The 25,410-nt window shown below is 47.6% G+C and overlaps 1 protein-coding gene across 1 annotated transcript in view; it reads right to left on the bottom strand.

Moving 5' to 3' along the window:
* The window catches only part of ext1b (exostosin glycosyltransferase 1b), a 189,070-nt gene that overhangs the window by 28,497 nt on the left and 135,163 nt on the right, over positions 1-25,410 (bottom strand). The window contains exons 2-6 of the mRNA XM_039738774.1: positions 16,649-16,742; positions 15,687-15,794; positions 11,600-11,719; positions 5,300-5,432; positions 1,034-1,152 (exon numbers count right to left, since the gene is read on the bottom strand). Of these exons, the coding sequence (XP_039594708.1) occupies positions 1,034-1,152; positions 5,300-5,432; positions 11,600-11,719; positions 15,687-15,794; positions 16,649-16,742 (574 nt within the window). The remainder of the gene's footprint in view (positions 1-1,033; positions 1,153-5,299; positions 5,433-11,599; positions 11,720-15,686; positions 15,795-16,648; positions 16,743-25,410) is intronic.

Raw genomic sequence — 25,410 nt, 5'->3', positions numbered from 1 at the left:
GGGGGAGAGAGAAACACGCTTAAAGGAAAAGGCCCAGACGCACAAAAAGGACGAGAACGTCCAAGTGTGTGGAATGAGAAACAAACGTCTGACAAGACCTCTTAATCTTTTACGAAATACACACCAAACACCGGTGTCATCTGCAGAGGATTCTGGGATGCTGGCCTTAGTAGAAGAGGTTCAGAGAAACTGACAAATAACAAGAAAAGGTGAAAATGGACAAAACAAAAGCAGACACTGGACAGAAGATGGCTGGGAAAGAGTGTTGGGCTCAGAATCCCGGAGCCTCGTTTGCTGGGATTTGGTGTGTGCCGAGTGAAGAGGACAACTGAGGACCTGCAATCTGGGATTCAGCAGAACCCATTGCTCTGTGGTGCAGTCCTGATGCTCTCGTGCCCTCTGACCGGTCTGTGGCTACGCAGCAAGCTGTGATGCTTGGCTGTCTCGCTCTTAAGGGTAGCATTCCGTTTTTCAGTGGGTGCCACAGCAGCTCTTTTATGGGATCAGCCTTCACTCTTCATGCATGTCCATCCTCTGAGGCCATCTATCCAAGTGTGACAGTGCAGTGGGGTCTCCGTGCTTAAACACACAGATTTACCCAGATTGCTCATTTTTTGCGTTGTGGAAGACAAATCCATACGTGGCATCTGAAAATGTGCCAAGTCCACGGTGACACAGACATGCATATCTACTGTGTATGAATAAATCTACCAACACACACATCCTACTGTCTTATACTTTAGAAATCAAAAATGAAGAGTTAACCTTTAAAGCCCTCCTGAGCCTCGGAGACGGGCGAGTCCACCACTGGTCACTCATGGCAGTTTGCAGGACTCGTTATTACGACAGACAGCACTGAATATAAATTATTATGAATACTGTGACCAGAGTGGGCTCACAAGGCGAGTCGGGGGTGAGCGCTGACCCCCCCAAGCCACCTTACCAGCTACGCGTCTCCATCCCTACGCCTCTTAATAAATACCCCAGACACACAGATGTGCCACGCAGGATGCCACAGCATGTTGCAGCCTACCTGTGCGCAGTACTGAGACTTGGAGACGGCCACCAGGAGCTTGAGGATGGGCTGGGATTGGGATATCAATGGAGTCACGGCGTGGATCACGGCAGTGAACCTGGAGGAAGGTTTGACTCCTAAAAACAAAACACAAACCAAATAAAGAAATGAGAGGAGTGAGCAGCACAAGTTGTTGGACTCCATGTGCCATGTAGGGTCTTCTGATAGTTACTGTACACAAAAAACAAAGGCAAGTCAATTAAGAAGGTCAAAGTGCAACCCGACTGCTAGCAGCATCAACAAGAACCCAATCATTCCCCATTAAAACCCAAACAAAAACAATACCTAGGTAACCAGTAGGATACTAACTAACCACACCGCCTGGGTGGTGCATAAAAAGAGTGCCAGGCAAATCGAGATGGCAAAGGACATCAGTGGAAATTCCCATTAAAAACAAAAAAATGATATCCGAGGGGTGGGATGAAGTCTGTGAGGTGTTTGTAGTGTGAATCGGGAATTTGTAGAGCAAAACCGAACATTCCGGAACAAGTCGTGCCAGGAGAGACCCCAATGACAGCCACTGCGACACATTAGTGACAGACTAGACGGGAATGTTGTGGTGTCAGCCTTCCAGAAAATTCTTCACCCCCAGAAAGCCTTCCGATTCCTCAGTCACACACACACACACACACACGAGCCTTGTGGCTCTAACCGATGCACATCTGAATGGCCGACTTATGCGAGCGCATGCTTGGCTTAAGATCACAAAGCGCTTTAATGTGCAAATAAGACAAATCTGTGCTCGCATTTGGGTCAAAGACAGCTGGGGTCCATCTTGCACATGCAAACCTACTTCCTCTCTCCATCCTCTTGGCTGGCACAGTCATTTATAAAATCTTTTTAAACCCCCCTTTTTTTTCGGCAGGACAGGAAATCAGTGTAATGTTAAGTGTGTGTATAGAAGTGTAAAGAGCCTACATGACGTACGCAGAAGGGGAGCCGTCCTCCTCAGAACATGGCATCTCTACAAGGAGTCCTCTGATGTGACCAACAAGACGACCACAAGTGCATCACTGCAGTGCTTTTCTGATTGTATGCATGATAATTCGGAGAACTTGTGTTTACCTCCTTTGCTTCAAGTTGAAAACTGATGGATCTTTCAACTTATGGGATTTTATGCTACGGTCCTCCCAAGTACGAGACACGCCTTGAAATGGGGGCGAGAGCGAGGCGCACGGTGAGCGGGCATAATGTGCATCGTCACTGACAAAAGCCGCTAAACGCCGTCGGAGGAGTGAAATCTGATTGGCTCCTCAACAGAGTGGAGCGCTGCAGCTGAACTCCACTGAAAAAGTCAGCCCTGAAATGCTCTGCTGAAAAGGCTCCGCCCACTGGGTTTCTAAAAAACCCACCCCCAGTTTCCTCTAGTCCGTGCACTGTGAAAGTTTGGGGTTGCTGGGTCACATCTCTGCTCAAGTATTAGATAAAGACAAAAAATAAAATGGAAAGACGGGGAGAAAGAAAAAGAAACTGAATAGAAGACTTGGAGAAAACAGAATGCAAAAATGGTGGTTTATGTGCTCAGTAGCACAAGTTAACTGAAGCCTAATGATTGTCACCAGCATGGTGACACACACAAAGATCATGCATGTTAAGATGGAGCTTTCAGCCAGCTGGCATATTTGTCATTTAATGTCAGAACAGGCGGATCATTAAACCCCAGTGTGCATACGAAAGTCCCTGCGTTGGGGGCCACAGGGGACAAGGAACACCAGGAAAAAGTCACGTCACACCTCACTGTGTCACCTCTGCACACCCACTTGGGGTGATTGGAGTGTCATTTGATTCAGCTGCTGATTTGTGGCCTGAGGTATTTTTCCATGACTGCTGCCTCTCCAAGTCAAGGGGGTCATCCTTCTAGAGCAGCCTTCGGTTAGGGGACCACTCTACCCACAATATTCCCCCCCCCCACCTCTTCTATTAGATTCCACTTTGCCCTCTACTGCTATTTTCCTGCTTCTGTGCACTTTGATTCCTCAGGAGTGTAGGACCCACCAACCCCTAGTGGTATTCCACTTCTGAGCTGATATGACGACATGTCTTAGTCTTTTGTGCAACACTTAAGGTGATGGCCTTTATTCTGAAGAAGCCCCCTTTCTCTGTCATCCCAGTCTGAAGCAGATGCCCCACCACTGTTGTTTTGTCACTTTCATTTCTGAGCAAGCTCCGTTTTCCAACCAGAAATTCCACTTTTTCCACACACACCAAATCTACTATTTTAAGGCCTTCCATTCCAGGAAATCAGCAAAACCACCCACCTCCCTCCCCACCCCCACACACGTCAAAGCTGGTGTCACCGCACACGGTGACGAGGCAAAGGATCTCAAGTGGCACCTGACAGCCGATACAACTTTTTACACCTGTACACGACTTCAGAGAACAAGAACGCTTCCCATGATTATCAGGGCTGTCAGTCAGGAGCCCGGCTGTCATCAAGTCAAATCAAAAATACCTACAGAGCCCGTAAGAACTACGGCATGAAAACAGCGCTGCCACACAAGGGCGGAATTTTGTCAAACTGACGTTGTCAAATGAGAGGGGGGATCAAACCAGACGGATTAGAGGAGGATCTGACGCCTGACAGGAAGAGTGCGCCTCGCTGCTGTCAACCAGACACTCATTTCATTATCTGGGAGGGACCATCAATATGGAGGCAATCAATGGGAGGGGGCTGGAGGGGTATCAAGACAAGACAAAAAGGAGACGGACCACCATTAAAGGGCCTGTGGAGGTCTCAGGTCTGATATTCAAGAACTTTAGGAGAAATCAAGGCAACAAAAGAGGGCAGGAATAGGAGAGACACAAATATGAACAGAATGGCAAGTTGTTACAACGGGGCACCCCATCAGTGACAAACAACAGAGGGAGAGTGAAAAGGCGCTATATATAATACACAGGGAGCTACAAAAAGGGCAACAGGTCACTGACAGGACAGATAAGGGACCATACTTGATAGATACATACAGCAGAAAGATAGACAGACTGACAGATATATTGGAAAGGCACTATACAGTATGATAGATACTGTAGGAAAGGCAATATATAGTTAAATATATGGATAGATAGGAAAGGCACTATATGATAGGGAGACATGTGAAAGGCACTATATAGTATGACAGACAGATATGAAAGGCAATATATGATAGGTAGATGGATATGAAAGGCACCATACAGTATAATAAACAGATATGAAAGACAATATATAGTGAAATACACAGATAGATGGATAGATAGGAAAGGCACTATATGATAGGCAGACATGCCGGTATATGAAAGGTACTATATAGTTAAATATATGGATAGATAGGTAAGGCAATATATGATAACCTTTCTCTATCAATCAATCTATCTAATACACAGATCAATAAAAGTAATCATATGATAGATATACTATATGGGCACAATATAATAGATGTACATGTAGATATGAAAGGTTCTGTAAGGCAGATAAGTAAACAGACAGAGCCACTACACTCAACAGAGAGATAGTAAGGACACAATAGACACAAAGGAACACAATAAGAGACTGATATGAAAGGCACTATATGACCGATAGGCACAGTAGATAAATGACACTATATAACAGGTGAACAGACACGGACAGGAACACTCAGTTGACATGAAATGTGCCACACATACTAGCCAGCTGGATAATACTTGGACCCCGGAAGTAAATCCCTTCTTTTTATTACTATAATTAGATTATCACAGTGCCTCAACAATAGAACATGAACACTAAGACTGAAATAACAAACCACATGATGGCAGCTCTGTCTGTGTCCCCTCCGGTGGTGTCCTCTGGCACCCCCAACTGTCCTAAGCAGCTCACTGCAGTCTCCTGAGCTCCTTGCTAGCCGTCATCATTTTTACGCAAGGCCGCTTTGCTCGGCTATGGCAAATTAAGCAAATGATGGTGGAGGAAAAGCAAATAGAAAACAGCTTTAAAAGTCAATCCAATCTGGAAATGGTCTCTTAGACAGACCCTCATTGCCTAAACCTGATTTAGCAGGTTTTTTGATGTGTGGAGATCCGTTTTGTTTTTTTTTTGTTTTTTTACCTTGTAGTAATTTAACTTTTCCGGCACCACCTTTCACGAAAACGGACATCAAAGGCTGGCCCGTTTCTTAATTAGCATGGAGAGCACACACTGGCATTGCATCTGGAATATTTCCCATCTCCATCCCCCTGAATAACCCAAGGCGAGACCCCCCCCCCCATGCTTACCAAGAGCAGCAAAGTAGAAGGGGAAGTCTCCCAGGTAGGCGGAATACTGTGGCAGGACAAACAGGCCTCCTGGATGGCGGTTCCAAATCAGGCTGTTGCGTGATATGTGCTTAAAGATTCGGTCCTGGATGATCTGTGAAAAGACAACAAAATGAAGATGTCACCTGGGACGTGCCAGCACGTGCGTCTTCACCAAGATGAGTAGGGAGAGCCCACTATGGCGCAGTCTCTACTGGAGGACACCGGGGATGCTTCATCAGCCCCTCACCAATGTCAAGGCATATTTTAGCAACAGTCGCACTACACAGCCAAAGGTCTCCAATAATAATTGAACATCAGATTGCCCGTTGCTGTTAGAAAACACACTTTGAGGAGGACGAATGAAATAAGAGCCACTAAGCGGGCCAGCCTGCATGTTGCGGTGATTATTCATCCCCCGGGTCGGCTCCCATCGTGTTGACACAGAAGCACGCAATGCTAATCTTACAGAGGCATTCAGACGCAATTACGAAGAGAGGAGGAGCTCAAAACTCTGCCCTGGTCGCCAATTAAACATTATTTAGAGCGTACAGCCAGGTCATTCAGCAAATTGTACAGAGGGGTACACTGACGTCCCCCCTCACGTATGCTTCCACCAAAATTCAACTCAGCCTGGCCACAGGAATACTATTGGGGTCTTTAACTACTTGTGTTGACAGCTGATGTAACATGACATCTCTGAACCTGTATAATCCCGTTCAGGATAACCAGGGACTGTCCTGGTGGCACTGGGCTCAAATGACAAACTTACCATGGGCACAACAGCAGCTCAGCAATGATATAAAAAGAGAAAATGTCACGTGATGCATAAAAGCTGGAGCAGGAATGTGAGTGTGTCAAGTATTAAGGGGGAGGCCGTCTGTTCACACTTGTTTCCCATAAGCACCGCCACAGGTTCAGGTCCATGACCAGGGAACATCCAAATTGTTCCACTATTTACTGTGAAGGCAATTTGAATAAGCAAAAGGGGGATGAGCACAGACAACATGGTGACTCCGCGAGCAGACTTCCAACCAAACACTGGATGCGCCAACGCATGACTAACACTGAGACAACTGTGATGGAGGCCACAAAAGGAAGGCTATTTATTATGAGTACATCAGAGAAGTGTATACAGCAATTACTGGATGATCTTAGGGAATTAAACATCACAGACAGCAGCCTCGTGACCTTCAAACCCATCATCAGACAACAGATTGATGGATGGCACAGGGGCACAGAATCACATCTCCAGAGACCTGGGTGTCAGTGCCAGGATCATCCTGTGTGGAGTTGGCACACATACCTGGCGTCCGTGTGCATGTTTATCAGGGTACTTGGAGATTTTCCTCTCAAAGACGTGTGTCAGGCTACCTGGGCGTCTAATGAATCTGGGATAGGCACCGGGACCATGCGATTTTGACATGGCCCCAGGAATATTTTTGGAATATTTTACTTCTTGTGTTTAGAGCTGAGACAACACAACATGACATTTCTGAACTTGTTTAATCCCAATCCAGATCACCAGGGCCTGTACTGGTGGCACTGGGCAGAAAGAAGAGACCAACTTTGGACAAGACAGCAGCCCATCATGGATGTCAAAGTGTGGCAGTGGAATGACAGAATGGTAGGTGATGTATAAAAGTGAGCAGAGGAATGTCAATGAGGATCGGGCGGGAGGCAATCTGTTCACGTTTGCTTTCCGTAAGCACCACCATATATTCAGACACATGTTCTTGGGGTGGTCAGGGTACTTTTAAATTTCTCCACCATTTACTGTGAAGGCTCTTTGCCATTGCAAAAGGGGGAAACTCGGGCTAATGCGCAATGGCGAACACCGAGGACGGCTGTATTGGAGTCCTGGAAAAGAAGGCTGTTTGTTCCAAGTCTGTTAAAGAATAGTGGGATACAACACAGAGCGATCTCAGGGAATCAAACAGCACAGGCAGAATCCAGAGGGTCTGCAATCCCACCATCACCAACCACAGATAACAGAATGGGGGCACTGCAGTTACAGCTGCTGATTCATGGCTCCAGATTCCTGGGCTTCAGTGCCAGGGCCGTTCACTCTGTGTATGGAGTTGGCACACATGCCTTGTGTTGGTGTGCACAGTTGTCAGGGTACCTGGGGAGATGCACAAGGAGTCTGGAACTCAGTGACATCCATCATACAGACATGAGTTTGTCAATCAAAGACTGGCACGGAGACACCAACTGTCACTCAAGTCAGTGACTGGGACTGAAGACGACATCGGTGGCTCAACCATCTGCACAAAAAGAGGAGTGACAAGGAGGAAGCCATGTCTGCCATCTGCTTCATGAGTCCCCATTGACACTCGACGACTGACTTGGTCTGCCATGTGAAGCTGTGGATTTAGAGATTCTCCAACCAGCCCATTCTGCAGACATAGCACCACCATGGCATGTGCTATGCCAGTCTTGAAGGCATCAAGTAGAGTATGGGTAAATGTGGTGAACTGAGACCAGTTGAAAGCTAGAATGATGTACTGGTTTTTTTTTGGGGGGGAGGGGTGTGGTGTCCCCCAGGAGTGAACTGGAAAACCAGCAATCAGGGGTTTAGGTTGTCACATTAAAACCGTTTGGTTTCACCGGTGTTTCCCTTGATGTACCAGGCTCATAACATTTTGCTCGCAATGCGGTCCACGTGCAGCTCATCACGCCGAGCCCCTCAGAATTACGGACACAGCCGTTCTAAGTGTGCACTTGAGAGGTCAATCTCTGCACACATCTGTGATGGAACCTATGAGAGCAGCCATGAATAAGTCATGAGGGCTTTAATCTCCTCAATGCAGATGATTGCAATTTCCATATGTCACATGTGATTCCCAAGAAGTTTTCAAGTGAAACGTCAGCGTAAGCAAACGTATGGCTGGCCAAGCCGAGCCAGGTATCTAACTTTAGCACAAACGTGCAGCTAAATTAAAGTGATTGTGGGCTGTCAGGAGCCGAGAGGCAGCAGGGGGAAAAAGGCTAACGTGACAGCATGGAGAGCCCAGGATGAGGGAGCACACCTTGAAACGCACAGTGACAGCCAAGATGGGGGCTCAGACCAACACCGCGAGCTGACAAGACAACTAACGACTCAATCTGCAGGCCGCGCACCTGGACAAGAGGGTTCAACGATTGGGGTGTAGAAATGGCCATCTGCTCAAAGACCCTCAAGGTCTCCGAGTTCAGGGAACCTCACAATCCAAACTGAGAAACATTTTGAGCGAGTCGGGTTAAATTCACAGACGTGTTTGCCTACTTAAGTTCAAATGTTTGACTTCATAATAAAATGAAGAGCATGGAGCTGAACAAATAATGGGGGGCTCTAACCCAGGCCCCCCTGTAAACAAACATTTAAATGGAAAGTTCTAGGAGTAGAACTCGTGCAAGTCCCCCTTACCGCCTTACAACTGGCCAATGTATAAAAAGAGTCAAACGGACTTCAACTCTGGATGCCATGTTTGACCACACACTGTCTGGATGGAGCTTATGAAGACCCCTATGGGTCACTTCCAGGGTCATATGCATGTCATTAGTTGTCACTAAATTTCTGTTATCCTTTATGTATGTTCAGGGTGGTGCTGAGGATCTCAGTCTGGGTGGTTCGCTGTGTGGTGGGTACAGGAATGCATTGTCATCGGCACACGCTGCCAACCTCTCTCTCTTTTTATGTACCATCATGAGTAGAGGGTGGCCAGGTAGAGGCTACTCACTAATCATGGTGATGAAGAGGGTCGATGTGTTAAAAGTTGATTAGCATACATAAGTGAGAATTTCACTGGACTCATGAGCCTATAAACCTAAATTTTCTATTATATAGCGTCTTTCACATCCATCTATCTATAATACGTTGCTTTACAGATCTATCATTCTTTCAATCACTCAACATGATGTTGGACGTTGATGACGTCTTGCATGTTGATCAGCACTGTACCCTCTACAGGGGACAGTAATGACCCTTTAAACATATTATCATATAATATTCTGTACGGCCCCCCCTTTCACATTCATTTATCTATGTAGCTATAAATCTACAGTACTGATCATTTATCATAATGTCGGAGAGTGTAGACGTGTCGCACGATGAGAATTTCAGTAGACGGTGCACATGCCAACACCTGTGGGCGCAGCGCCCTAATTGTGAGCCCGTGGAGTTCCAAAGTGTGGCAGCTTATCCAATCTAAACAATCAGCTCGCTGCCACACCGAGCAACAGCCCACGTCTGCCTGGCTCCTCAGCTGCATGCACGCACCACGAGAATTTTCTTCTGTCGTTATGAAGACTCTGGGATCGGTCTTATATTTATCAGGGGTCTGGCGATACAGAGTGGGCATTTTTTTTGGAACTGTTCAGCACTTACACGCTTTGGGAGTCTCGGTTCATAACTGGCACACATTTTTGGGGCCCTGAAGATTGAAGTATTATGGGGACCCCTTGGCAGCCAGCAATGAGGTTGGTAACCACTGCTCTCGCTGCCCTTCAGTGGAGTTGTTCCTCAGTAAATCAAATCACTCACATTTAAATGTAGTAAGAATAGCGCTGGGAGGTATACTGGTTCATACCGAAAACCATCTTTTATTTTTGTTATGATGTGGATTTTTCTTACACCGCAACACCAGTTTAAATAAACTAAGCAACATTCGGAACGTGGCTCAGCGGGAAACTGTTTAAGGGGGGATCTTTTTCACTGCTGCACCGTTCAGCACACATGCAACAGAGTACATGCGTTACTAGAGGTACTGAGCAGTGAAAATGGACAGAGAACATTCTGAAACTGAAGCTGCAGCAGACGATAAAGTTGAACAGGATGACAAAGAAGAACTTTTGCCTTAAAAAGGAGCCGTGTCTGTTGTCGGGATGTCAGATGTGGACCAAACTACTATTTACTGCAAACGCTGTCGAGCTGAAGTTGTTGCCAGAGGCGGCATCACAAGCAATTTGCTGCACCACCTTAGCCTCACACATGCTTTGGAGTACCATAGATGTATATAACTAAGACTGGCACCCTCCACGTCCTCAGTTAAAACTGAGAAAGCCAGAGGACACTCGAGTCAGACGTCACTTGTAGACGCGTTTGCTGGAGGCACAGCCTATGACAAAAACAGCAAGCGGTGGGTCGAGATAACCAACGCCATTACGATCCAGATAGCTAACGTGTCAATGGACAGAGATTGTTAACATGAACAGAGAGTGGAGTTGGTCTATAAAACATATTGACTATTTATTCCTTTTCTAAGACGTGTTCGGTGACAAGCACATCTGGATATTTTACTAACCCTAAATGCCTCTTTGGATGGTTGAAAATATTGTTGTCAGAATTATAGTTTAAGTTGTTTGCAAAATTTGTTCAATAAAAAGGTTCTATATTTTGACTGCAGCTGTCATGCGATGCGATTCCTTCTCTTCGTTAGTGCCACCCCCTTGAAAACGATTACTTTACGGCGCCATGCAAACCTGTAGTAATGCTTGTGTGCACATTAAAATGTTTTTTTGTACAATTCTCATGACAGTGGAAAACGTTATTCTTAGCCAGTCTACTGCAGTTATTGCAGTGGAAAATGTGGTTAACATCCACTCATGCATGGGAAAAAAATACTGTCGAATACCGTGAAACTGGGATAATTTTGAAAAATACCGTGATATCAAATTTTGGTCATACCGCCCAGCGCTAAGCGAGAAGTCAAGAAAATGAGCCCTTTAATTGGCTAACTAAAAAGATTCTAATATGCAGGCGAGATGTAATTGTACAGAGGCAGGAGGTCCCTCTGTTCACCAAGACACCAGGACAGAATCCTTCAAGGGAGACATCTTGAATGTCAAAAATTAATAGACCTCTCCAGGCTAAGATTCATTTAGCAAGAGAGGAGTACAACGTATGGTCAAGATCTTCTGATAAGATGGCTGTCCACCAAAGTCTTTGGACGTTTCTGATGAGGTTTTCCAGTACAATGGGGGTCTATAGTCAGGTTGTCTGTCAGTCTGAGAGATGCCAACAATCCTCACATCTGCCCATAAGACTCTTGTCTCTATTCACAGCACGTTGTACTCATTTGTTTAAAAATGTAACCACAACATCCGAGATTTTCATTCAAATTGCCACAGTAGTGAATTCCATGATTTTTTTTTCTTTTTCAAAGCCCCTCCTCATGCAGGAGACACCAAGCAATGTGGACCAAAGTCACTCCTGGGGTCCCCTCTGGGATTAGGGGCCCTGAAGTTTCATAGCAGACCAACCCAATAATAAGAGACCACCAAATCGTGGCGGTTACTGACCTCCAGAGTAGTCAATACAATCTTCTCAACGGAGGAGAAATAAGCTTCCCACAGGAACTGCGTCTGCTGCCGAAGTGCTAGGATTTTGTCCTGATGGATGGATCGGACCGTCGACGGGATCTGCAAGAGAGGACACGAGAGGTGGTGAGGAGTCGTCTCATTTCTGACAGCACTGTGCCATCGTCCCAAGTGCAGAGTCAGCTGAAAACACCTGCCTACCGACTTACCCGCACGCTGTCAGCCATGATGACCCACAGGCTTTTTTTTACCTGACGTGGGTCCAAATGGACCGGAGGGTCACAGGGTGTTCAGTAAAGGCAAAAACGGGCACAGCATGCAGCTCTAAGTGTTAAGAGGGGGCATTGAAAGGTCAAGCATAAACCGAGAGAAAGAGGGACGGATCAGCTGGGTGTCTCCCTCATCCCCAACCAACCCTGGCAACTTCAGATCACCTCACCACATCGTAAGGCACATCTCTGGTGCTACAACATGGCATTCAGGTGGCAGCAGAGCGGAGAAAAGCCCACAAGTCTTGGTGGCCCGAGCTCGCTTAAAAAGGGGGCCGTGGACCGAGAAATCACTCAGCCTTCCTCACTTTCTGTGCTTGATCATGTTGAAGATTTAATTTCAAGTGGGTCAATTTGCCACTTTTTTTGCCCCTCAGTCTACACTCAATAACCCACAATGACAAAGTGACCACAACTTTACAGAAAGGTTTGCAAATTTATGAAAAATTCAAAAGTGGAATCTCACATTTTGTTAAGTAAATCAGAGCTTTTGCTGTGTTCAGGTCCGGCCTGTTTGCTTTAATTCTCCTTGAGAAGTTTCTAGAACTTAACTGGAGTCCACTGGCGCCAAACAGAATTGACCGTACATCATTTAGCACACGTGGGACCTGTGCATAGCCATAGAGGGTCCCACAATTGACACGGCAGGTCAGGACAAATGCCAAACCATGAAGTCCAAGGAACTTTCTGGAGACCTCCACGATCAAATTACAGTCATCACAGCAGATGGATAAAAAAACACTTTTGAAGCTTGAGGTGTTCCCAGGAGCATGGTGGTCTCAAGAATTGTGAAAAAAGAAGAAGTTTGGAACCCCCAGGACTCTTCTTAGTGTTGAATATCCAGCCAAAGTGAGCAACCGGGCAAGAAAGACCCTCAGGTCAGGGAGGTGACCAACAGCCCAATGGTCACTCTAATTGAGCCTGACAGAAGGTGGACCACCTCAGCAGCACTCCAACCACCAGACGTTTACGGTGGAGTGGCGTCATGGACATCATTCTCAAGTAAAAAGGCATTGCAAGGGCTCAGAACGCAGGAGGAAGAAGATTCTCAAGTCTGCTGAGACTTAAACTGAACTTCAAGCGTTGTGTGCAGTGGGCATTAGGTACTGCTTGCCACCTGCCCAGTATGGTGAGGCATGGTGGTGCCAGCATCATGATATGGGAGTGCAGGTACAGAGAAGACTGCTCAGAAACGAATGCAACCAAAGATGGTAAGGTCCTTGAAGAAAATTAGCACCAGACCGGGGTGACAGCTCACCTTTCAGCATGACGGTGACATTAAGTTTACAGCCAGGGCCACAGTGGAGTGGCTTCAGGACAAGTCTCGGTCTGTCTGTCCTCGAGAGGTCCAGATTAAACCCCATAGATGTGTGGAGAGACCTGAAGATGGCGGATCACAGACGTGTCCCACCCAGTCTAACGCGGCTTGAGAGGGTCTGCCAAGGAAGAATGGAATCAACTGCACAAACCCAGGTGTGCAAAGCTTGTAGGGACTCATCAAGAAGACTCAAAGATGGAATGGCAGCCAAAGGGGGGCTTCTACAAAGTACAGCATTGAGGGTCTGAATGCTTCTAGGAAGGAGAGATTTTGGGGTTTGATTTTGAACAAATTTGCCAAACCTTTCTGAACAGAGGTGTTTGCTTTGTCATTATGGGATATATGGAGTACAGAAATTCAGCCATTTTAAATGAAATCCAACAACACAATAAAGTGAAGAAGGGGTCTGAAGACATGCGAGGCACCTTTTAAATATCTGATAGACTGACAGGCAGATGAAGAAAAGGCCCCACATAACACATCGGCCTGCCCAAACATGAGCTGGCATCTCCTTCACAACTGGTCTTACACTGCCAGGACTGGCTTCAGCCCCCCCAACGACCAAGAAGAGGGCAGCAGACGTTTACACAAAGCAAGGCTGGGGGTCCGTGGAGACGAATTAAAGACCCTGAGGAGTAGCCAGGGGGCGCTGTGTGGGGGTCACTGGATGGATTTTGGGGTCCTGAAGTCACTAATCCCGTCAGTGATCAGGTCCCATGTGACTCTCAAGGGCAGCCCGACGTGGACGTTTGTTTTGTTTCATGCGGTCGGCCGCTGCAGGAGTTCAGAGATAAAGCGCAGCTGGACGGACGGCAGGCCTGTTTATCAGCGGTGGACGCCGCTGTGTTCTTTCTGGCTGCCGACCCGAGTGTTTGCAGAAGGGATTTCTTTGTCACAGCTGTCTGTTTTCATTCAGTGTAATGTTGAAATAATAAACCGCTGACCACAAAAAGAAAGACAGGCTGAGAAATGGCACCCAAGCAACGGCTGACTGACAGACTGGCATCCCGTCCTGGGATGGTCCTGCCTTGAACGCTATGCTGCTGGGAGGTGTTGCCCCACCCCATGGCCTGTACTGCATTCAGTGGGATGGACAGTTGGAGGTCACTCACTTTAAATGACAAGCTGGCTTACTGTCCAGGGCTGGCACCAGCCTTGTGCGCCCAGTGGTGTTGTGTGCCCTGGCACTTTAATATTGAAACTGTAATGAACCGTGACACGCAGCTCCAGAGCCCCAGGTTCAAACCCCAACTCCAGTGTCCATGTGGGGCTTTTCATCCCAGAATGCTGGGCAACTCTGACCTGACCGCTGTGTCCAGGACTGGCACCCAGCCCTGTATCTGAACAGACGAATGACAAATGAATGGCTGGACTCTAAAATGTGACTTCACAGTCCTGAGAAGAAAGCCCTGGGGGAGATGGCCGGACACCCCCCACTGACCTCAACACTCTGCCGTGCCATCGCCTTAAAATGGCTTACAGCAGAGACTAAGACGACTTGGGAGTGAGGAGAGACTGGAGGTGGGCTGTCTGTTACTAAGAGTGACAGGGACATCAGCACTCAATCAGGTCACCAGACAAGAAGCCAGCAACCAGTGAGCTCATGAACCAGTTAATCAAGATGAGAAAGGGGCTGCAATAACAGGGGAGGGCATGGGAAAGGCGCTATACAAAAGAGATAGATATGGCAGGCACTGTGTAACAGACACATGAGAAGGCACTATATAAAAGAAATAGCTGTGACAAGCACAATCCATATATATAGAGAGAGAGAGAGAGAGATGGTAAGGGCGCTATATAGACGAGACAGAAGTGAAAGGCGCTATATCAGAAATGTGAGAGGTGCAGAGAGAAGACAGACAGACGTCAGAGAGACAACCAATGGCGCTATATAACAGAGTTTGGTCGTTCTATTTAATCTGAGATGTCCATCCATTTCCTAACCCTCCAGTTCAGTTCAGTGTAGCGATGAGCTGCTGCCCATGCCAGCTGTAAGCTGTGCGCCACTCCAGTGAAATCTCATGCCCTCACACCCTCATACTAGGTCAATGAACTTTATCTGCACATAACTGTCTTGCTGTGGGTATAAATCATGTGTAGCCGAAGAAAGCCCACCCAGGCAAAGCCTGCGGGCAGTTGGGTGGCTGCTATCTCTTGATAATTCTTTCATTGTGCCACCCTGCTTATACCTGCACGTGGTCATAGACAAATCCTGGGACGAGGCGCCTGTCCATCATTGGGCACAGTCACTTGCACGAGCCAATTTACTGGTGCCAACTTGCCCACATCCGGTAGTTGAGGGGTAACTGAAGAGAAGCCCACTTAGCCACCGGAAGAGCATGCCGACCCCACACAGGCAATGTGCTAACTCCATGTACTCTGTGACTGGCCACTGCCACGGGGAGCGTGCCCACTTGGTACGCACAGTGAGACGGCAGAACTAACAACATGCACGGCGCCACTCGGGTTTCTAGCGTCTCACCTGCAGTAACAATCGTTCGTCGCCGATGACAGCCGCGGTGTTCCAGTCGATGACTTCTGAAAACGGCAACTCCCACCCGTTACTGAGCATCACGGGGACACAGGCAGCCTGGAAACAAAGCAGGAGAGAAACACGTGAATGTCAGCCACGGCCAAGCAGGGCAGCCCCGCACCCTCAGGCCCACCTGGAGAGAAGCACATCAGTGCATCAAGTAACGAGTCGAAGCACACGGCCCACGTGCCGAGGTAATGTCACCAAAAGTAGAATTGGCCTTTGTGTTTTTGTACTCCTGTGCAGACTTTCTTTTACGCCATTTTGCAAACGCTGGGCACCACTTTGTTTTGTTTGGCCCCCGGCAGGATAAAAAAAACAGGCTGGCAAAACGACTTTCAGGGCACAATGGAATGAAGTGTGAGGTCCGCTCAATAAACACACAAACGAAAGCTCAGGCTTTTACAATTGAAGAGGCCAGCAGTGAGACCGCCAGTCCGCGTGTTTCTACAAGCCGAGACTTTTCAGGACCCTCTGGTCCTCAGAGATTAATTGAACGTGACTCTCCACAATACCTGCAGAGCTCCATTTTTCCTTTTTATAATTTGGCCCATTAATAAAAGTCTGACGTAATAAAACAGAGCAGCACTGGCGTTAACCCTTTAAGTTTTTTGTTTTTTTTTTAAACACTGAGGGATGTGGTGGCTCAGTAGTTAGTCCTGGGGGCTCTCATTCCACATCATAGAGACTGTGTGATCACTGAGGCCCCCTTAATCTTACTGTCTTGAGATCAGAAGCCATTCAAGGGGACACAAACCAGAGGGCAACAGGAAGGGAGCAAATACTTCTTCACAGCACTGCAGACCTTTACCTTGCAGGAAAATGATTGGCTGAAGTGGGTCAGACCTAAACAAGTGGACACCCGAGGGTCCAAACTGCAAACACGGCCAACCCCCCCATCAGGGTCTCACCTGCAGGGCCTCCAGGAATCTGAAGGAACCGAGCCGGCGTCCTCGAGGCACCAAGCAAAAAGTTGAATTGTGCAGCATTTCTCGATAGTCGTACCTGCGGGGACAAGAAGAGAACAAAGGGGGAAAAAAACATTAAGACGTGCTGAGTAAGTCAAAAAAGAGAGAGATGAAGAAATAAATTGGGTTTAAACCATGAGCCCTGTAGGCAGAGCGGCGTACCGTCTGAGGGTACAGGGCTATGGAATCGGAAGATTCGAGACCAACTCCTGCCAGTTAGTTAGCTAATTGGTGACCCCCTAAGTATATCTCGTAATCCCACCCGTAATACAAAACAGCAAAGAATGAATGTGTGACCCAATAAACAACGTCCGCTCATTAATCGGGGGTCTGAAGAGGCAGGTGCCCGTTGTATTATTGAAAACTCATCCAGACAAGCAAGCAGGCGGCCATCACTTTAATAATCCCGCCAGAATTTGCCAAATGGCACTCCTCCTCCTCCTCTTCTTCAGGGTTTGTTCATGGATGAGAACAGGCCATTGAGCCCAACAAGCTCCTCTAACACATCCATGAATCGAACACCAGGACGATATAAACCCTGCACAGAATGGCAGCCCATCTTAGGGTGGGCACAACACAAACACCACACAACTGAACACCACCGATTCACCTCGCCTCCTCAATGTTCCTAAAGCCCTACTGTCGTCTACACTACTGGGGCACTTCGGGGGGCTCTCTGTGTGAAGACAAACTTCTACCAAAGGAATCTCCAGCAGAAATGTAACAGCTGGCACCCACCATGCCCATTCCCTTCATGATTGTCAACACTTAATCTCGGGGGGTCTGGCGCGCTGCTTGCTGTCCATGGTGCTGAATCGCCCGAGTTGTACTGAATGGCTGGTAGGCCACTCTCCGTGGTGCCGAGTTCTCTTTGTCGCTCTCCTCCGGCTTCGCTTCAATGCTGTTCTGTCTTTTTAATCGTATGGACAGCACACAGCACTCCAGGGTGAGGCCTCACTAGCAGTGAGACACACAAAGTAGCGGGTGAGTTTTTTTTCATAACTTTTAAACACTTCCGCCATGTCACCTCTTCATCTCCATTTGCTTATATAGAAAATGCTCAGCTTCTTCAGTGCTCCACGGTCCCGAGGCCCCCCAGTCGCTGTTCTCTTAAACTTTCTCTACTGCTGCCAAGTTTGGTTTTTTTTTGGTAGCCCAGAGACCAAACTGGCATACAGCACTCCAGATGGGGCCTAACCAGTGTGCCACATAACCTCCACACATCAGGGCGCTATATAACTCAACACTCTGCAAGCCTTCCTAATGGCTTCTGTACCGTGTCTGCATGTAGACAGTGACCAGCCCACCCCATGACCTGCCACTGTGTTTATTACCAGCTAACAGTTTTAATTCCTACATGTGGTGCTTGACATTTATTTACATTAGACGTCATCGGACACAAACCTGCCGAGGGCCGATGACAAAGACACGGCTGATTCTCAATGACTGGGTCTGCCATTCCACTCACTTTGATAACGTCTACATTTAACCTGCTTCTTATTTATGTTCATTTTTTATACTGCAGATTACAAGCACAGACCCCACAGAGACCACCACCTTATAAAGAAGGCGTTTAGTTTGACTCGCTCATCATGGTGCTGGAGACTGGCAACGTGTTGTATGATGACTGGCACATGCAGGTAAACATTTCACTATACGGAGTACAAGGGACAGTCATGACCCCACCCAGCCAGCTGTCCCTCAATCATCTTATCCCACCCAACTTTCTACACTATTAAGAGCCCCTCTCCTTCTCATAATGGCCCTGTAATTTATACTGCACACTTTGTACTAAAGCACAACCATGTTCTAAAAGTAGCTAAGATGGGCTGAAACCCAAGTACGCAACGTGGAGCTCCGCGTTAACGTTTGCTGTGCACCATGTGTTGGAATGTACAGTATAGTGTAATGCATGTACTACTAAAATGTGTTGAATCTGTCATTCCAAAAGATGGTGCATCACAAACATTTGTAGTGATAAAATGCATTACCACAATTGTTTGTGATCCGCCATCTCTCGGAATTTCAATTGCAATACATATGTCTCTATTACATGCCATTTGGTATGGACTTGTAAAAGCTGTGCTACTGCTTGCGAGGCGCTCTCTGTTGGAATGAAAAATGCAATACATATGTCTCCGTTATATGACACTTGGTATGGGATTTGTAAAATAAGTGCTACTGCTTTTGATGCACCATCTGTTGGAATGACAGAGACACGGCAGTTGGATGAACACACAGACAGACACACCGTCACTCATCCTTTAATTAAGGTGGAGTTTTCAAATATGCTGTTAGCTGATAAGCACATGTAATGAAGAATTTCTCTGCCGTCTGTATGCTGTACTGTACAGTCCTACATTACGCAGTGCCTTTCATATCTATGGTATGGATCCTGTGCCTCTCTCAGGTAGTTCTGCTCTCTCTTCATGGCACCTGAGAGTGATCAACACGTTGCATTGCATCCGCCAATGAGCGTTTCCCACATGACAGTAATGACCCAATCATAAAAAATAAGAATCCCGCGTAATTCATTCATTCCTTCATTTTGGCCCCAGTGACTGACTGGCAGTAATCTGACATGACGGCTCCTAATCAGAAACAATCGTCTCATCACGACAAGCCAAAGAGGAATACCAAACGTGCGCGGCCATCTTTCCTAGCAGCAGTAATCCCAGGTCTTTCAAAGTGTTCGTCTCCACTGCCTGTGCGTCGCTCTTCTGTTAGCTTGGCTTAACATGACAGCCTATCATCAGAAGCCAATCCTGTAATCACCCCAAGCCAACCGAGATAAACAAGAACGTTCACAACTGCTACTATTATTATTATCATTATTGTTATTAATCCAAGTGTTTTATTCATTTGAATTGTTTCAGCCCCGGTGATCGCTTGTAAAAGGCGCCGATAACCAGCACGGTGTAATGAGCTTGACACGAGGGCCGCTGATCACAACCACTTCTAGAATCCTCACGGGCGAGAAACGTAAACAAGTAACAGAAAGCGGATCGTCCCATCGATAAAGACCACCCTGCCATAATGAGCCTCGGTCTCCAAACATACCTCAATGCAAAGTGAATGGCACTAGAGGGCAGAGGATCGCCCACATACTTGGCGAGGTCCAGACCATCAGACAGGAACAGCAGCCAGAGACACCACTCGACATCGACCAGCAGGAGGCGCCACATTGGCTGTGCTACCCGTCTTAGGTAGGCGGGTAGAAATATAAACAATCAACATGGACCACAGTGTTAGCGCCTGCAGCGCGCCACCTGCTAGAATTTTGTAACGCAGGTAGCAGTAATATGCATTACTACAAATGCTTGTGATGCGCCATCTGTGGGAATGACAAATACGATGTACACGTCTCTGGTATGGGACTTGTAAAAGCAGTGTTAATGTTTGTGATGCTCCATCTGTGCCATGCATACGTCTCTGTTACGTGCCATTTGTGATGTGCCATCTGTGGGAATGGCAGAGACACACAGCAGCTGGGTGGACACACTTATAGACAGTCGCAGGTTAGGCGGATTGCAGGCGTCTGCCTATAGAAAGCGCACTTGATGGCTGAAGACCTCTGGAGCTCCGCCGAACAGCCAATCAGATTGCACGCTTATGTCACTTGGTTTACCGGACAAACATTAAACCTAACCACAGAGTAGCCGGGTACAGCGTGTGGCATCGCAGACTTATAATGCAATGCGGCAGTAGAGTGGAGCTCTGGAGGTCTGCAGCTGAAGACACTCGGCACAGACGCCAATCTGCTTTCAAAGACCCCCCTCAGACTCTCAAGGGGTGCCCTCTGGCTACTGAAACACTGCAGATTAAACCAATGGTCCACGCCTTGGGGGGGGGATTGTGTGGTGATGGGGGTCTAAATAAATAAATACACTTATCGATAAACCGCTCCACACCTCGTGCGTTTGAGCCCCCCTGACTCCTTAACAAGGGTTTCCAGTTACGCCAGCTCAATTAATGTTTGGCACAGTGCCACCCTGCAGACCGATAAACGGGGCACGTCCACCTCAGGGGGGACTGAAGAACTACTTTGGACTTTCAGGCTCAGTCCTGAATTTCAAGCTCATTTCTAGACCCTTAACACGATTCTGTTCTTCTTTGTGTCAGCGCCATGTGATGCCACCTAGAATGAGTGCGCCGCCCGTACACTTGGCCATGAATATTTATGACATCACACAAAGTCCCATTTCTAATTCACGCTCCGAGGCACATATCGATCCGTTCAGCTTTGCCGGCTCTTAAATTTCCTGCAGAACGGAATCTGCAATGGAGGAAAGTGTCACTTAACTGGACACGGGTGGGCCACAATTAGGATGGGGAGATCGGGGGGCATCATGATAGGCACAGTACGCGTGCCGGGAACTGTTGATAAAACACACAGAGATCATCTGTGTCTTCCTCAGGACTCCATATACACCAAGGTGATACCTGGAATGGGATGGGTGAAGGCACGTCCACAAATATTCCACACGGACGCCAACTTCTCTCCTTTGGGGAAGGAGAGTTTCAGTGAGGCCTGGTGAGTATCGATGAACCAGCGCCAGTGGAGAAGGCATTTGAGAGGAAGATCCCTCCGTCATTTCAATGTGGTGCCCTGGTGGGAGTCTTCTCAGCAGCCAGGTGGCGGGTAGAACTGATACCACATAACAATGCCAGTTGCCTTTGACTCGCTGGGTTAGTCATGGCCCACCCCTGCGCACAAAAGGTTTGCCAACAATCGGATTGAGGTTGAGCAATGAAGACCGAACGCTAGATGGGCACCGAGCTGAACACTACAAGGCTGCCACTCACCCCGCAGAAATAGAGGAACACTTCAGTCGTGACAAATGCGTGCAACACCCTGGGCAAAGGGGCTTTATAAGAACCACCTGTGCACAGCAGAAGGGGGGTGCCTGCTCAGTCTCAGTCTGCGCTCTTAAGAAAAAGAAAAAACAGACAAACAAAAACAACATCCAGCCATTGCTGCCCTCCAGTACACCACCTGAGGACCTCCGATCTGAACTACTGGAGCCATTGAAGACTAACTGGATGGAAGTGAGGAACACAAAAAAAAAAAAAAAACACCAAGAAAACCCAAAGACCGGACTGCTCAGCGCTGCTGCCTCACCACGCCGATAAAATTCATCTTCTTCTTTCGGCTGCTCCCGTTTGGGGTCGCCACAGCAGATCACCTTCTTCCATACCCTCCTGTCCTCGTCATCGTGTTCTGTCACACCCGTCACCTGTATGTCCTCTCTCACCACATCCATACACCTCCTCTTAGGCCGTCCTCTCCTCCTCTTACCTCACAGCTCTATCCTTAGCGCCCTTCTCTCATTATACTCAGCATCTCGCCTCTCTGACTTTGTCTCCCACCCGTCTAACGTCCTCATTTCTAATCCTGTCCATCCTCGTCACACCCACCTTTAACTCTGCCACCTCCAGCTCCGTCTCCACCCTGCTCTCACTACCTTCCCTGTCACTCTTGCCGATACCCGTCTGTCACAAATCGGTTTTACATTTAACAGGCACCAATGGCTTGTCCCATAATGCATCGAATAGGCACACCTTCAAATTTAAAAGGGTCGAATTGCTTATTTTCTTCTTATTATTAATATTGTAAGTCCCTTTGGATAAAAGCGTCTGCTAAACAAATCGATACATAAAGCAGTAGAAGAAGTGCGTCGATTGAATTTTCATTTTTAGTCTCGTAACTAAGAGGCACACCTTCACATTTACTGGCCTCAGACGTCGCGTCCCGTAATTACTAAATAAATACTGAAGGTCGCTTGGGTCTGTCAAGTGAAAAACTGTAAATGTGTCCGAGAAGAGGACACCCGTTAAGTTTAAGGGGCTCAAACTGCTTGTCCGTGAATGCCTAGAACAAGCCCCCCTATATAGAGGATTTACTGGGCCTTAATTATTAAGAGAGGCACACCTACTCAATTTAACAGAGTCCTGTTCTGGAATTGTGATTAAGTACATTTTGTAAGTTGCTTTGGATGAAAGCTTCTGCTACATAAATAAAACGTAAATGAATCGCAACAGATTCGTCTTTATTTTAAATTTAGCAGGCTGTGGACTTCTTGTCCCGACTTATTAAACGTAAAAGGCTCTAATTAATCTCTTGTCCCGTAATGAACAGAATTGGCAGACCTTTAAACTTAAGAGTCCTGTTGCTTGTTCTGCAATGAAAATGAAGTAAATATTGTAAGTCGCTTTGGATAAAAGCGTCTGCTCAACAAATAAATACAACTGCGTCGGAAAAGGTTCACCTGTTCAGGTAACTGGGCTCGAACCGTTTGTGCCCCGTAGTTCACAGAGTTGACACCCCTTTAAATTTACTGGGCTCTATGATTACTAAGTAAATACTGCAAGTCACTTAACGTAAAGGCATTAGAAAAGGTCCGTCCATGGCATTTAAGGGGTTCAAGTTTCTCGTCCCGTAATGAACAGAATTAGCTCGCCTATACATTTAAGGACAGAAGCCCCTCCGCGCCATGACGGCATGCAAACCACACGACATTTCATATTAAAATATGACGGCAGGGCCCCGGAGAGCCCCGCTCAGAATTCCCGTTCCGTTAATAAATAAGACACGACGGAGCATCAAATCCTGCAAATAAGGCGGGCCTGCCCATATATCTTCATTTATGAAAAGCAATAAAGTGTGATGGCAGCGGGTCTTTAATATCAGGTCCGTGAGTGATGGCGGAGCGCGGCGGCTGCTTGCCTTAGGACGATGCACCCCCTTTGTTCGTTTTTTTTTTTTTTGTCGCATGGCGTTTAATTACGCGAGGCTCTTGATTAATAGAAATTACGGTTGACCCTCGCAGCTCCGGGCGCCCACTTCAATCTCCAGGTTGGCCACTTTTTTCATTCCTGGAGATGTCCAAGGAGGTTTACTTTCAAGTTCCTTGCACGTTCCCATCCATCAGGCTGGCTCACACCGCCCTTGAGATGGTGTTGGTACCCCTAAAGGGAGTGCCAGTCCACAACAGGGTGCCCACCTCGTGCCAGCTTCTAGAGGGACAATCTGAAGAGCTTCAGGAGATCAACCTCAACACGCCCATCTCTGCAGTGGAGAAACAAACGGCTGAAAAAAATGCCTGAAAACGTGCCGAGCGCACAGACAGCGAGCGGCCTGACCAGGAATCGAACCCAGGAGGCCACAGGCTGTGGAGTGGCGGCTATGCCAGCCCGTCTCTTATTCCTGCTCTCTCTAATCTGCCACTACCCGCCATGTTGTCATGTGACAGCCAGTCATCCTCTTTAACGTGGAGTCTCTCCAGTCCAACCACCCATCTGTGCACGATGGGGCCTTTCTTTGGCATTCTCCTATCTGTTCATTATGGGGTCTCCTGGGCAGGACAGGGCTGAGGTGGCTGTACCCACCCTCCATCACATCACCCCTGGCCGCTCTGCTCTTCCGCTCGCTGTCCTGTGAGGCCACCTGACCACCTCATCTCCTCTCCTCCACATTTGACCCAAGACTCTCTCACACTTTTTGCCTTCTCCACTTCTGGTCCTTCCTCAGTTCTCTCCTAGTCAGGCTCCCAGCTTTATCCTTGTGGGTGCAGCTGCTCTCACCCACGACTAATGGCGCCTCAGCAGAGAATAGCACGGCCATCTTTGTCCCGCCAACAGCCCAGTCTAACATCCCGCGGCTGTCCGGCTTTCCACCCGCAGACACCTGCACCCAGGCAGCCTTATTAAAAGTATGTGCTGCTTCGGACCCCTGAAGTGCTTCACCGCGCGCAGTAAAGTCAAAGCCCACTTAGGCTCACACACGCATCTGACACAACTAAGCCACTCGGTCTGAGCACACGCCTGCCACGCGGCTCGGGGATCTTCCGCCCGTGATTTCCTAATAACCGCCACACTGTAATTAGGAAGGCGCGAGTCGCCCTCGGTTCATCGTGAACACCAAACGGGAGTGTCAGGCCCAAGTGAAGCAGCGACACTTCAACGTGACAACGGCCTTCTGCAGTCGAGCCTCGGGTACAAAATATGCTAATGCGGGGTGTCGTGGCTCTTGGCAATACCGTTAATGAACGTGTTAGGCTGATATTTCATTAATGGAGAATGAAGCGGCAGGCCCTTAAGTCGACGAAATGTCACTGCAGACATAATGGAGGAGAATTCCTAATCTAATTTATGAAAGTGAGAATGCAGCAGCTGGTAATTTATGCAATAAAACGGCGCAAACTAACTGGAAGAAACGCCAAGCAGCGAGCGGCCGGCGGGCCTCAGAGTGCCCATGGCGCACATTTCCCGACTGGCCCATCTGGGGTGGGAATTGTGAGGCGCTATAATTAAAAAAAAAAAAAAAAGACACTGAACCCGACATTTGATATGCGGCTGCTGGATTATTTGATCTAATCTGGAAAAACGGACCCGGGGTTCAGGCTCAGCCTCCTCCTCCTCCTCAGTGGCTCTGCTTGTCAGGAGGATCGCCTGCACTTCACCATCACAAACCATCAGATCGGCTCTCATGAAAGCTGCGATTTTGTTACAAAGGAAGTTTTAGAATTGATAATCAAAAAGAAGAATTATGAAAAACAAAGTTAAAAAAAAAAACAAGTTTTTAAAATGAATTTGACATATGATTGACAGAAGGACGAGAGAGAAAGACATTTTAGCGTAGTTGGCAGGATTAGAGAGACAGACAGGCAGACAGAGTCACATACGTGCACATGGGAGGCACCTAA

Source organism: Polypterus senegalus, chromosome 16 (assembly GCF_016835505.1).
Source record: "Polypterus senegalus isolate Bchr_013 chromosome 16, ASM1683550v1, whole genome shotgun sequence".
NCBI classification, from domain to species: domain Eukaryota; kingdom Metazoa; phylum Chordata; class Cladistia; order Polypteriformes; family Polypteridae; genus Polypterus; species Polypterus senegalus.
Note: the sequence above shows the minus strand (reverse complement) of the source record. Positions and strands in the feature narration are given on the sequence as shown.